Source organism: Bactrocera latifrons, unplaced genomic scaffold (genome assembly GCF_001853355.1).
Source record: "Bactrocera latifrons isolate USDA-ARS-PBARC rearing strain unplaced genomic scaffold, ASM185335v1 scaffold_139, whole genome shotgun sequence".
NCBI lineage: Eukaryota > Metazoa > Arthropoda > Insecta > Diptera > Tephritidae > Bactrocera > Bactrocera latifrons.
In genome coordinates this window covers 809,231-824,320 of record NW_017534841.1, presented here as the reverse complement: position 1 = coordinate 824,320, position 15,090 = coordinate 809,231, and the positions used below count along the sequence as shown (strand labels likewise).

Here is a 15,090-nt window from a genome sequence, read left to right as displayed (position 1 = left end):
AGCTTTGCAAACCAGTCTGGCAACGTACCACATCAGCTGTTTATTTTGTTAACGTCAGATGAGACGTCAAATCAAATTGTTTCCGTCACAATTTCTAAGCGAGTTTTTTCTATTATAGTAGTTTTGTGGGAGTGCAACTCATTTTCGATTAATTCCAATATAAAAGTGTTGTAGGTTGTATGTGAACAAACTTAGATTTTACTAAATTGAATATATATGTGTAGAGCAAACGCGATAACTTGCTACGCAATGCTGTTATAGTCTCACTGAATGACCAACAATTTAGAAATCGCTCTTCTAGTTTTTCCAATAAAATCTTACTGGGTTTTCCTACGTACTCTTAACAACAGTGTGCCACCAACTCTGCTTCAGTTTGGATAGATTTATAGCTTCAGCTTAGTTATCAATAAACATGTCAGTCGATGTTACTGTCCTGCCGTCAGAGCTATTGGTTGCACCACAACCGCTAATTGGTTTCTGTGGACTGGACGCGACGCACAATGTCATACACAAAGCTATATGGGATGCGTTTAGCACCAATAGAAAAGCTGACAGGTAAGCAAATTGTTATATTTTAAATATAATCAAATTTAACTTTTGTTTTATTATACTTCTAGAGCTACCGTGCAGTTTAAGCTACTGCCACCGGGTTACGAATTTCCCGTGGCTAAGCCGAAACGTGCTTCCTACGACTGGTACCAACCAAAAGGTATACTTAAAAGAAATTGGATGCTAAAGCATTTGCATGTACTGCCTGCGGTAGTTGTGTTATTCCAAGATATGGAGTGGAACGATCCACAATGGTCTGAGAAGCAGGTCCAATGTGCGTCTACAATACAAAGCCTTAAAAGCGCACTGCAGGTATGAATTACATCAGTGATTATTGAATAGTACTAAATTCAATATACTTGTGTTATAGGAACGAAATACGCGCTTATGTCTGGTGTTATTGCAAAAGTCTTCACCGCTACCGCCGGGTGAAGATTTACTAGCTTCTGAACGTGCCGCCAGTTTAACCACAGCTTGCGGTATCAATAGCAAAATGTTATTTATCCTGCCGCATACGGAGCATTTAATGGGTGCGTCAAGCAAAAGACTAAATGTGTTTAATTTAGACAAAAATTCTCTATTTTACACAGGTTACACACTACGCCTGGAATCTGCGTTCCTTGACATGGCTCAATCCTACTATGCGCTTATGTCTAAGCGTGTGCGTGGTCATCGTGATCATTTAACTGTGGCGCATACAACACTTAAGATTCGCCATCAGTTCAAATTAGGTTTTGTTGCGGAAATAAGACAGGATTTTAGTACCGCACTGAAGTAAGCGTTTTTTTTTTTTGTTTATTACATAAGCACACATCAGCCCTTAAGGCTGAACATCGTGAAGAATTAAGTAACACCGAGAAGAAAATAAATAAAAATGTATATATAAATCTTCAGTTTGTTGAGCAAAGTCGATTTGGTCATGTCTGTCCGTCTGCATATACTCAAAATAATAATTATTTTAAAAGAAACGTAATTATTAATTATAAATGTATTTCAGGCATTACACTCAGGCTTACGCTACGCTCGATGAGATACGTATAACCGACACTAATTGCCTTGAAATGAAAACTATAGCCGGGTTCCTGAATTATAAACTATGTCGGTTAATGTTTAAGTTGAAGGTGCCGCGTGATGCAATCAATCATTTTATAAGTCATATAGAGAAATATAGAAATCGTGTAGGCTTTAAGGACTTAATATTCGAACACTATGCCTGGCTCAGTACGCAGTAAGTCGACTGCTTTTAGAAGCAATAAAAATATGTATAATATTTTAATGGAATTTTTATTATGCACTAATTTCATTTCTCCCTTTTAGACATAGTGTATTTGCGGAACTGTTTTGCGAGGCGATTAAAAATGGTTTACCTGCGTTGCAAACTCAAAATCCTGGCATTTACTACAATAAAGCGGCAGAATATACCAAAAAGCGCAAAGAAGCATTTCTTGAAAGTAGCGGTGAATAAGCCAATTGCATAAATCAAGCTCCAAAAAATTGCATTAAATTTCTTTTAGCTATGTTACTAAGCCCCACTGATCCCAATACACCAACCGGCGTACAAAATAATAACTCGCTAGCATTATACACGGAATTCTTTGGTATACGTGCTGTCAAAACTGGCGACCCCATCTCAGAGCAACAAACGAATTTGCTGATACGTGAGAACGAAAAATCATTCAACCACGCGGTGAGCACAATAACCATAAATTTGCCAAAAATACGAACAAATAACAACATTTGATTATAATTACAGAACGCAATAATAAATTTACTTAGCTTAGCACGTGCACAATTCAAAATTTACAAATGTCCACGCTTTCGCAACAAACTCGCAATTGAGATGGCCGAAGAGTATTACAAAAGTGGCGATCATGCCAATGCATTAACGTCAGTACTATAAATTTCAAATAATTGAACGCCTACGATATAATTTAATCAATATATTTGCAGACTTTACTCAGTCATGCTGACAGATTATCGACGCGAACAGTGGTCCTCTATATTCTCAGATGTTTTGTTGAAGACATTACGTTGCGCCTTCTTAACAGCTTCCATAACTGACTTTATAGCTTGCAGTATTGAAGCTTTAGCGCTGCGCGTTAATTGCGAACAAAGCGAACGAATAGTTGTGCTTGAGAATCTATGGAAAGTTTTTCAAGTGAGTATTCATATTGTAAATTAAATTATATTTTTGCAAATAATTTTAGCCTGATCAGGATATATTTAGCTTGCCACGAAGTTTATAACACACAGCTGCAAACGTCGGACACCTTCTAATATCAACTTGACTCGCCGAGTCGATTTACCCATATCAGTTTGTCCGTCAGCCTGTATATATGCGAACTAAACCCTCAATTCTTGAGATATCGATCTGAAATTTTGAATATGTTCTTTTCTCCCCAAGAAGTTGTTCAATTGTCGGAATTTAGACAAGACAATGCTAGTATATTCATTAAAATTTTTCATATCGGTCTACTATAGCACATAGCTGCCATACAAACTGTGCAATCAAAATCAAGTCTTTGTATAGAAACCTTTTTGTTTGAGGAAATATGTTCACAGAATATCGCATGAATCTTTGTCGAACCATTATATCACATAGTTGCCATACAAATTAAACGATCATTGTTTATTTATTGGTGTATGGTATTATTGCTTGGGTGCAAGTTAACATTTTTTCTTGTTTTTGTTTATTTTCGTGTAGGGCGCAGCGCCCATCTCGCAAGGTCAAAGCGCACCTGAAATTATAGAGCGTTGGGACAATGCATTTGTAGCTGCAAAGTCGCCCATTACAATCGATATGGATAAGCTCACCAAGCTTATGGAAATGTATGCCACTTTCAATCATTTGGAGTTGAGGAATGACGATACCATCAACGTGCAACTAATTATTAAGTAAGTTGGTGAAATATTGATTTGAAAAAAATAATAAAAATTAAATTAAATTAATGCCAAACAATTTACTCCATTTAGGCTGCTCACCGATGTACCTATCAAAATACGGCACTGTGTCATCATACTGACAGATGGCACACACTTTTACCGATTGCCAGCTAGTAAATGTAAATCATTCCAGAGTTTGAGCGAAATGCATGCAAATAAAAAGCATAACGAGCAGCAACAACAACAACCGGAAATTGTAATACAGCACTTCGATCCGAACTTGAAACTAGAACCGCATCTGTACTATCAAGTGCATTTCTATACCGAGGCGTATCAATTTTTGGAAAACACGCAATTGCGTGTGGCACGCATTGAAGCACAAATGGGTTCGGAAAAATTGACTGTACATTTAACAAAATCAGCATTTTTTGCACGCCATCCATTTCGTCATTACAGTCGTAGCAGAGATCTGGATGATAATATTGAAATTAATCAAGTGTGTTACATTACTCCCACGTAAGTTGTATCACAAGCCGGAAAATTGTAATTTTCCGTATTTATTTATTTATTTTTTTTTTAAATGGCTTGCAATTTTTTTTTAGATTCCATTTGAATACGCAATGCAATGTAGACAAAGAAACGCAAATGCTAGTGAACGAATACTATCCGATAGCGACGACGATAAATAATCCGTATAATGTTTTCCTGCAAAATGTCAGTCTCAACATAAGCGTGCCGAATACTTTGCGTAATCAAGGTAAGTGATGAATGATGATGATGAAAAGAGAGTATAATGACATCTATTTTTGATATACAACATTTAAATGTTTAACTCAAAATAAAAAATTCTAACCTATATAGTAAAATGTAAAAGTAATTACTAAAAAGTCTTAGCATTAAACCTAGGATAGACAGTAAACTGATTCGAAAACCAAAACCAGAAACGTTAACTTCCATTACCCTTAACAAATAACAAAGATTTTCATACAAGATGAGTTGATTTCGATCGTTTCGTTCGATTGCCTTGTAATTATAGTTGCTTGGGACAATGATTCATATCGACAATTTCGTGAAGATATCTCGTCAATTAAAGAAGCTTTCCATACAAGAACTTAAATTTCATTCTTCACCGTCTATATGTTATATTACTCCGATATCGAAAGTTTCGACAAATGAACAGCTTCTCGTTAAGAAAACGTCATCTGTAAAGTTTTAGCTCTGAGAGACTAGGTTATATGGTATGCAAACAGACGGACAGACATGCGTGGTTAAATCGATTCAAATTGTCATTGTTTCTTTCCTAAAATTAATCCACTTTCTAAAGATAAAAAAATCGTTTGACTCAAATTTTACACAAATGCTTAACTCAACTCAACTTTTAATTTAATTCCTTTTTACTAATCAACTAGAGCACACTTTGATATTATATTTGACCCTGAACTTCATACTTTAAAAAAACTACAGCTGTAATTCCTCAACAAAGCAGACATTATAAACAACAAGTAAAACATACGCTCATCAACTTTTTCCAACTAAGAATTCGGTTAAATATTTATTGCGGTAAACAAAACAATTTAAAATAGATATTGGCATTATTGTGCCAATGCACGGTTGATAAATCTCCGCACCGTCGGCACACTCGTATAGATACCAGGATAGTTTCGACGTGCACAGCCGTTACCAAACGAGACAATGCCGCACACACGTCCATTGAATATCGCCGGGCCACCAGTGTCACCCGAACATGAGTCTCTGGTCCCAGGAACACCAGCACAAAACATGGACCTTGTCAGAGTTTGAAGTCGCCTATATTGTCTTCTGCATCTCGCTTTTCGTATAACCGGTACAGTTATTCTACGCAAAACATTCGATGCACGATTACTATTTTCCGAAGACGTACCCCAGCCAAAGATTTGAAGTCTTCGTCCAGCAATTAACCGAGTATTGCACAGGCCAATGGGTTGTGCAAAGGTGCCATTGATAGCTGCGGCTAACCTCAATACAGCCACGTCCATTCTGTTATTTACTCTCGTGAATATACGCGGTACGAACGCTCTTGAGACGCGGCGTGTTATACCCACCTGTGATAACCTAGTGGTATTTGCATGTATAACGAAGCCAGCGCGTCTCCTGCCTCTGATACAACGTGCAGCTGTCAGGACGTGAGTTGTCGATATCAAAGTGCCACCACATTCGAAGTTGCCATTGTAACGGATTTGCACCATATATGGTGCGCGTGCAATGGTCGTAGTTTGACCACCAACAAGCCGAAGAGTTGCATCAGTTGCTAATGTTGTTCTGTGGCATAACCACATAAACATGAAAGCAGAAATTACTAACTTCAAGTGCGTGCGCGACATTGTAGTGCTTTGCGTTGACTCTGATTGACTAGCAGCCGAAGTTTCCTTAAATTGCGTTAGGTGCGGAAATAATCGCCTACTGGAAGTAGGAACTAAAAACTACGTTTACATTAAATTACGAAAATTAAGAAAGCGAATGTTTTAAGCTATAAAGTTTAGCAATCAAACAACTGTTTTTGACAATACAAAGCTCTTTTTGATTTAAAAAAGATAGCTAAATATTTGCTAGACAATATCTAATATTTACTCCAATTAAATAATTCCTTAGAACGTTGTAAAAACAATTCAAATAAGATATTTTTATATTTTTCAAACGATGTCATAGTTCTTTTTCATTCACCACTCTTTAAGTAAACGTTGAAAACAATAAAAGTTAAATGAAATATTCTTTATGTACTAAATTATTAAGTTACATATTTGCTTGTTAAAAATTAGACTTTAACACTTTTTAATATTGAAATATTGTACAAGTCTGTACCTCAAATATTTAATTACTCACGCTTGCTCAAACAATGAAAAAAAAACTATTGATTTACCTACGCATGTCCAAATAAAGAAAAAAATATTAGCAACAACTTTTTGAAACAGCTGACCTCGTGTAAAAATCGCTTCATATACTACCTCGATGACAATTTAAGTAAAAATGAAATTTGGAAAATGAAATACAATAGCCCTGAGGTTGTTGGTGGTTGTAGCGGCAGAACTCTGCCGGCCTCAGATCGCCGATAAATTATGTTTCCTTTCATTTTTATTATTTTATATTTTTCAAATGAATTCCAACCTAGTAGGATTTTTTTATGTTCCACTTTGTACCATTTTCAAAGGCTTCTACAGTAACCTAGCTAGGTATGATGTTACATATCCGTTTTCCTCACATAAAAGAAAGAATTTGATTATGTTGCAAAATAGAAAACAGAATATAAAAATAGGGACTTTGGTTTTATATGCAGTTGTTTGTCTTCTAATTGGTCTCATATTTATCCCATATTTGTCCAAACTGTGAATAACCAAATCGCTAGCTCTCAAGATCGCCATCTGCTAGAACTATGTTAAGTCCTCAAGCTTTCATTACTTCTGATTGTTTTGTGCACATATGCACTTAGCACTGAGCAAGCGATCTGCAGTTTCGAATCTTAATTTAGTTACTTATTAAATTAAATGCACTCACCTGTAATTATTTTCACATTGTTTGCTTATCCTAAGTTAATGATTATAACAAAATTTTTATATTTTTTTTCACAAACACCCACACCTCTTTTCTTTTGCTCACTTGTTTCACCGATCACCACTCAGCAATTTTGCTTTCATAGACACACACAAATAACCCCTGGATTAATTATATAATATATTTGCTTTCAATGCAAATCACTCAATATTATCAATACATTTAGATATAAACCGCACTTAAAATAACATTTAACAGAAATTAACAAAATTTTATTTTAATTGTCAAAAAATAGTCTAAACGTTTTCACTCGCGCCAACGGAAACTAACTGCAGCCAATGCAAGGTAGCCATAGCTAACTGTAATTAGAGTTGCATTTCCTTTGAAATAAATTTTAATAGTCTTGAAGCAGAATTGTTTTTTTTATAATTTAAAATTAATATTTAAAATATTTGTTAAATGATTCATTAATGTGAAAACCATTTTTCAAATTGCGTGTTAATGCTAAAAAAATCGCTAAATTCAAATAAAAGACCAAAACAAACCATCAAAGCAAATCGAAAATATAAATATATTTACATATGTGCATTTTTATACAAATTTTATATATTTATAATATTTTTTAAATAAAAGTGTGTGTGTCTAGAATATATACAATCTTGTAATTAAAAATGTATTCCGTTAAAAATATTAGACTATAATTATAGAGCTTATTATTACTATTATCTTGTATGAACAACTTTACACCGCAAAGGTAACCCTCTGTTATGTAAAACTTCCGCCGCCTTTTGAACAGTTCCGATTATGTTTCGGAGCTGTGAGTGTTAAATTGTTGAACATTTTGATTATATCACACAAATGTGTTTTTAAATTTAGTATTTTCTTTAATCTACAATTTTGTGATATATTTTCATTTAAATATCAGTCAAAATAATCGGTAATCAGTGTTTAGCAAATCTTTTCTATGCGTAATTTACTCAATTACCGATGGCTAACGAAGGCATACGAATAATAAAAGTCTAAAAGTAATGGCTAAAACCATAATTAATAGTACAAAATATATTTAAAAGAAGAAATTTTGCCTGAAATATTGGCATTGCAAATGAATATGTGAGTTGCAACCGGTAACAAACGCTCCGTAGGAACAAAGTATAATAACAGCCGCGACATCTATATGTAAGTAGCTAAAATTGAATGTATTGCAACAGCTGTGACAGATTGAAAATCACATAAATTTTGAACATGTATTGAAATGATAGTTAACGGAAATACGCTTTGGTTCGCCGAAATTTAAGAAAAGAATGTCGACAAAATCACAAATGTTTGGTAATATTGCAAATAAATTTTATTCGGTGAAACACGTAGATACATAAATATGTTCGTACGAATATTATATTTCGAAACTTCAATTTATTGGCAGTGTAACATTAACAGTTGTTTCACAAAAGCATTTACACGTCGACTAGCCACATTGGTATAAACACCAGGATACTCTTTGCGTGCACAACCGAAACCCCAAGAGACAATACCACATACTCGTCCATCATACACGACCGGTCCACCAGAATCACCAGAGCATGAGTCCCGTGCACCCGGTATGGTGGCACAGAACATCGTACTGGTTAACAAAGCCTTACCCAAATATGCCTGCATACAATCACTCTTGGCAACAACACGTACAAATGTCGTACGCACTTGATCCGGTGGTTGATTGTTATATTCACTGGTTATACCCCAACCACTTATTTTCACAAACTCCTCACTGGCAGGCTGTTTATTACACAAACTAATTGTGGAAATGTTTGGTCCACTCAACGGCTCGTTCAATTTCAATATAGCCACATCCATATCTAGTGTTGAGGTTGAATAGAATGGCGATACAAAGTGCTGCTCCACCTGACGCATAACACCAATTTCGGATAGTCGGCTGGCGCCTGCGTGCACCGTTAAATCCGCCGCTGGCACATTTTTCACACAGTGCGCCGCGGTGAGTACACAGCGTTGCGTTACCAGTGAACTGCCGCAAATGAATTGACCACTACGCCGCAAATTCAGCAAATATGGCACCTCGCCGATAGTAGTCGGCTGGCCACCAACTATTTTCCCATCCAATAGTGTGGAGAATGTGTGCGCTGCACTGTTTGAAATAATTTGCAAAAATACCAGAATAAATCCTTCAATATGCGGAAAACGTCTATGCAGCGCGAAATACATTTTTCAAATCCGTGTAGAAATTTGTATTCGGTCGTTGGCTGCTAGTAAATAGCCTGTAAATGTCACTTTAAAAGCAAGTACTATTGAATATGCATATAATAACAGCAAAGTATTATTTCGTGATTTTTATGAATGGAAGTTTTCCGATCCTTTGTATTGTAATGCTATTAGAGACACGTGTTGAGCAATCCAACCATATTAAATATATTTACTTAGCGAGTTTATAAAATTATACCAATTTAAATTGTCTATTGCTGTATATTTATATTACTACAACTAAAAGGGGGTTTCTCTTTATAAATTATCTCGTTCGTTCAGCGGCCGTGTAGTGCATTAACTGCTACACATTCGAAAATTTAAATAAATAAGGTTCCGATATTTTTAAATTAACTCCGGAAATTGAAATTAAAATTTTTTCAAAAATTTTGTATTTATAATTTATTTATCAATAGTAAAATCAGAATTAAAATGTTAAATATAAATTATTTGAATATCTCAGTTTGCTGACCACTACTCTAAAGTATTGAAGATGATGGATCTGTACGAACTCTTGTTAAAAGTGGTAGAAAACGATATATCCGAGAACGAAAAAGGTAATTTCAAAAACCTGCAAGGCCTGAATCGAAGCGAGATTGTCCGCATAGACTTTAGACTTTACATATTCCCTCATGAAAAAGTCCAAGAGTGTGATATCACATGATCTTGGTGGCCAATCAACCGGCCCAATAATAAATCTATGTAGCACGTGGCGCCGTCTTGTTGAAACCAAGTATCGGCGAGATCACGAGGTTGATGGTAACGTTCTCACGGACATTATTTTTGAAGAAATATGGACCTTTGATTCCACCGGCTCCCAAACCACTCCAAAACGTTTTTTATTTTTATTAATTTTTTTATTTTATTTATTTTATTTTATTTATTTATTTTTTTTTTTTGATGAAATGGCAGCTCTTAAATCTCTTCAGGTTGCTCATCATCCCAAATGCAGCAATTTCCCTTGTTTATACACTTATTAAACCAGGAATTAATATAATGCTTTTTTGGTCATCGAGCAGTGCACACGTTGTACTTCATACTATACTTGCCCCTGAACTTCATGCTTAAACAAAACTGCAGCTGTAATTCCTCAACAAAGCAGACATTATAAACAACAAGTAAAACATACGCTCATCAACTTTTTCCAACTAAGAATTCGGTTAAATATTTATTGCGGTAAACAAAACAATTTAAAATAGATATTGGCATTATTGTGCCAATGCACGGTTGATAAATCTCCGCACCATCGGCACACTCGTATAGATACCGGGATAGTTTCGACGTCCACAGCCGTTACCAAACGAGACAATGCCGCACACACGTCCATTGAATATCGCCGGGCCACCAGAGTCACCCGAGCATGAGTCTCTGGTCCCAGGAACACCAGCACAAAACATGGTCCTTGTCAGAGTTTGAAGTCTCCTATATTGTCTTCTGCATCTCGCTTTTCGTATAACCGGTACAGTTATTCTACGCAAAACATTCGATGCACTATTACTATTTTCCGAAGATGTACCCCAGCCAAAGATTTGCAGTCTACGTCCAGCAGTCAATCGAGTATTGCACAGGCCAATGGGTTGTGCAAAGGTGCCATTGATAGCTGCGGCTAACCTCAATACAGCCACATCCATTCTTTTATTTGCTGTCGTGAATATACGCGGTACGAACGCTCTTGAGACGCGGCTTGTTATACCCGCCTGTGATAAACTAGTGGTATTTGCATGTATGACGAAGCCAGCGAGTCTCCTGCCTTTGATACAATGTGCAGCTGTCAGGACGTGAGTTGTCGATATCAAAGTGCCACCACAATGAAAGTTACCATTGTAACGGATTTGCACCATATATGGTGCGCTTGCAATGGTCGTAGTTTGACCACCAACAAGCCGAAGAGTTACACCAGCTGCTAATGTTGTTCTGTGGCATAACCACATAAACATGAAAGCAGAAACTACTAATTTCGAATGCGTGCGCAACATTGTAGTGCTTTGCGTTGACTCTGATTGACTAGCAGCCCAAGTTTCCTTAAATTGCGTTAGGTGCGGAAATAATCGCCTGCTGGAAGTACATAGGAAGCAACTGTTCAAATAATCTATACTAAAACTAATATTAAATTAGGTAAATTAACAGAAAGAATGTTTTAAGCTAAAAACCAAAACAAACCGTTTCCCAAATGCGACAACTACGCAAAATTCTGCTCAAAAACGTCGGATCATCTTGGAACTTTTCAAGAGCACATACAGTGAAGCGATTACACTTAGGAAGGTCGTTCACCTTGCAAAAACTGTTAAAGCTGTAGTTTATAAGCTATCAACGACTTTCACGACGTAAAATGCGACAAGTCGTTCTAAACGTCAGTCCGAATAGTTGCGAACGACGCCGAATCGATCCTCCACCGCCTTCATACACACTCTCAGCTGCGACTGTTATATTTACATCAGTGCGTGCTGAACGTGGTCTTTTCGGTCGAATATTATCGTATAATGAATGCTGGGTCTCAACAAATATAAGTGATGGTGTTTCGAATATCAGTAAGCTGATTATAATGATCATAATTTGAGCAAAGCGTGGGAAAAACATTCTTTACAGAACGTGAATTTTCGAAATAAAGTTGAACGATTTTTAAACTTTGTTCAAGCGTAAGTATTTCCATGATGAAATGCAAAGCAATACTGAACAAAAAGTAACGTGACAGCTTGACACTACACACGCGTAATCTGTTATTGATAAAAATAACTACTTGGATCACCCGTTATAAACTTTTTTATTTGACACGCTACCTGAAGCCGACTCAAAAGATTTAGTCATAACTGCTCAACCCCTTTGCTCCATCACAAGGCGCACTACGGCGTACTTTCTGAACAATGACATGTCATGGAACAGTCCTACGACTGTGATATCGTAATTTTAAACACCAATTAACAATGGCTCCAAAAAGTCGGTAGTTTCGAAGAACTCCATTTCCTTTGTTAGAAGTCAAGCCTTAGCTGATAAGTGCTTTATTTCCAGCATACTAAACGTTTTATAATGCATACATACAATGGCGGACAAAAGTCTACATACACCTTCTATTTTTATTGATATAAGAATACAAAATGTTTTTAAAAAAAATTTATTGGTACAGGTTTATTCTAATATTTAATCTAATAACAATAAACTAAAAAAAATCATTATTTAAAATAAAGCAACAAATTTATGGAAGAAAAACCCAAAAATTACGTTGACAAAAGTCTACATACAGTACGATGCTCATACTTTGTGATTGTTATGATAACGTACCGTTACCTTTTTCTTTCATTTCATTATGTTTACTGTTTAGTATTTATTGAATTCAGTTGTGGTTTGAACACTTGAATAGGTATAATGGCTCCGCGAAAAGAAATATCAATTGATGTAAGAAATTTGGTGATAAAGCAAAGGAAAAAAAATCATACGGTGAAATTTCTAAAATTTTAAACTTCAGTCGAGCGACAGTACAAACAATCGTAAAAAACTTCGAAAATAGTGGTTCCACCGAAAATAAACCACGCAGTGGCCGCCCAAGAAAACTATCTCGTAGAGACGTCAGTCTGATCCTCAAAGAAGTAGGAAAAAATCCAAAAGTAAAAGCTCCAAAATTAGCCGAACACATAGCAAGTACGTCACAAAAGAGTATCCATCTAAGAACAATACAAAGAACTCTAAACGAAAATGGGTTCCACAGTAGAACACTACGGAAGAAACCATTTATTTCTGAAAAAACCGGAAACTTCGTTTAGAATTCGCCAAAAAACACAAAGACAAGCGGATGGATTTTTGGGAAAAAATTTTATTTACGGATGAATCTAAATTCAACATTTTTGGTAGCGATGGAAGAGCTAGAGTTTAGAGAAAAAATAACGCTGCGCTAGAACCGAAGAACTTAGTGTCAACTGTGAAACACGGTGGCGGCAGCGTAATGGTATGGGGAGCCGTTGCGACCTCTGGAGTTGGAAAGTTAGCCTTTATTGAAGGTAAAATGGATCGTTTTAAGTGTAAGTGTCTGTTGGAACATAATTTGAAACCTTCGGACCTTCGGTTTCAAATTTGGGGCTCGGTTCCGGTTGGATCTTTCAACAAGATAACGATCCGAAGCATACGGCGCAAATTGTTAAGGACTGGTTGCTTTATTACGCTCCAAGGCAATTAATCACTCCACCTCAAAGTCCAGATTTGAATATTACTAACATGTCTGGGAAATTTTGGAGCGTAAAATTAGAAAGCACCAGATTTCTAGCTCTGCTATACTCAAAGAGCGCATATTAGAAGCTTGGAACAGCATAACGTCTCCAGAGTTGACAAAGGGTACACCCCCTGTCTTGTCTACCACTGTATGTATAATAAGTATATCGATTATTGTCAAGCAATAACAGTATTGTCAACAATAACAGTACTTATGGCAAAAACATACAATTCTGCTCCACTTCCTGCTTACGCATATATTTTAAGCCTCACGACAGGCACTTGGATCTCTTGCAATTGTCGTGAGACGACGCCGTTTTCTTTGGTGTAACCATGACCAATAACCAAGCAACTCGTACCGACAGCCACCGCGCTCTTATGCAATGTTATCACCGATGCACTCGGTATGGCAGAGGAGAGTATCAACACCGCTACATCATAATTTAGTGTCGCCGCATTGTATGTTTTTGAAACCAGCGCGTTCTTGATCGTTCTCACCACTCCAGTGTCGCCCAAATTAATGGTGTCCGCGTGTACGCGCAGCGCCTTCACACTGAGGTCCTCCACACAGTGCGCATAGTAAGTCACTGGCACAACTGAATGCGTTCCCGAGGGCGCGTAGTGCTTTTATACATACACACCTTATACATCCGTAGGGTTTATCGAAATCGACGTTCGGATTTTTGAGTGCATCGCTGGGTTCTCGCTCAGTTTTTCAGTTCATACATGACTTATATGAAAAAATTTCGGTACCCATCAGTCATCAGAATTATAAATAAAGTTTCGGTGAAATTCTTAGTAATGCCAGACATTCTTTTAATATATGTAATCATACTTTTTATGGCACTATTCCTATTACTTTGGCAGTCGGGAATTCATTCAATTCATTTCATTTGAAAATTGTCAGAAGTTACTTTTTTTCTGGCACTTTTGTTTTTCTCAACTTTCTTGGATTAAATTTTCAATGTCTTCAAAGGGCTCTAAGGGATCTATATTGTAATGCAAAAAAATAGACATGTAGCGGTCTAAATTTTGCAAAATCTCTTTCGTTGAGCGGTGTTTAATGCAAGTATCAGATTTCGTGAACACTTCCTCATTTTCAAATGAATTTTAATTGACAGCCAATACGTCCGCAACAATATCATCCTCGGACATGCTTACAAAGCAGCCAAGTTCCTTATCCCATTGAATGTATTCGTTATCAAGTTTGTGCCATTCATAGTTTTCGTCTTCAGTGGCTGCAATCTCATCTGTAACTTAAATGTTGTCAATGCCTGATTGAAATGAACAATTTTACTTTTAACCTCTACCATCTCGAAAGTGAAATTTATGATATTGATGTCATCGGGCTCAACACCAGCGCCGTTAGTTCTGCTTTCTCCAGACTGGACAAGGAAGCAACACAAATGGGTCTGGCAGTGAACGAGGGCAAGACAAAATATCTCCTGTCATCAAACAAACAGTCGTCGCACTCGCGACTTGGCACTCACGTCACTCTTGACAGTCATAGCTTTGAAGTTGTAGATAATTTCGTCTATCTTGGAACCAGCGTAAACACCACCAACAATGTTAGCCCAGAAATCCAATGCAGGATAACTCTTGCCAACAGGTGCTACTTCGGACTGAGTAGGCAATTGAGAAGCAAAGTCCTCTCTCGACAAACAAAAACCAAACTCTATAAGTCAC

At 36.6% G+C, this 15,090-nt stretch overlaps 2 protein-coding genes across 2 annotated transcripts in view; one reads left to right on the top strand and one right to left on the bottom strand.

Moving 5' to 3' along the window:
• The first annotated feature begins 412 nt into the window (after nucleotides 1-412).
• LOC108965334 (trafficking protein particle complex subunit 11) overlaps nucleotides 413-15,090 on the top strand; it is a 32,006-nt gene continuing 17,328 nt past the window's right edge. Inside the window, exons 1-12 of the mRNA XM_018927674.1 lie at nucleotides 413-555; nucleotides 618-861; nucleotides 920-1,079; nucleotides 1,140-1,323; nucleotides 1,547-1,777; nucleotides 1,867-2,006; nucleotides 2,064-2,236; nucleotides 2,303-2,436; nucleotides 2,500-2,707; nucleotides 3,254-3,444; nucleotides 3,523-3,948; nucleotides 4,035-4,189. Coding sequence (XP_018783219.1) covers nucleotides 413-555; nucleotides 618-861; nucleotides 920-1,079; nucleotides 1,140-1,323; nucleotides 1,547-1,777; nucleotides 1,867-2,006; nucleotides 2,064-2,236; nucleotides 2,303-2,436; nucleotides 2,500-2,707; nucleotides 3,254-3,444; nucleotides 3,523-3,948; nucleotides 4,035-4,189 — 2,389 coding nt within the window. The remainder of the gene's footprint in view (nucleotides 556-617; nucleotides 862-919; nucleotides 1,080-1,139; nucleotides 1,324-1,546; nucleotides 1,778-1,866; nucleotides 2,007-2,063; nucleotides 2,237-2,302; nucleotides 2,437-2,499; nucleotides 2,708-3,253; nucleotides 3,445-3,522; nucleotides 3,949-4,034; nucleotides 4,190-15,090) is intronic.
• Nucleotides 8,368-9,171, bottom strand: LOC108965311 (trypsin beta-like). The gene has a single exon (XM_018927632.1). The coding sequence runs from the start codon at nucleotides 9,169-9,171 to the stop codon at nucleotides 8,368-8,370; it is 804 nt and encodes a 267-aa protein (XP_018783177.1).

Bases quoted from the DNA above. Each gene is read 5' to 3' on its own strand.
- LOC108965311 (XM_018927632.1), bottom strand. From the start codon at position 9,171: ATGTATTTCGCGCTGCATAGACGTTTTCCGCATATTGAAGGATTTATT.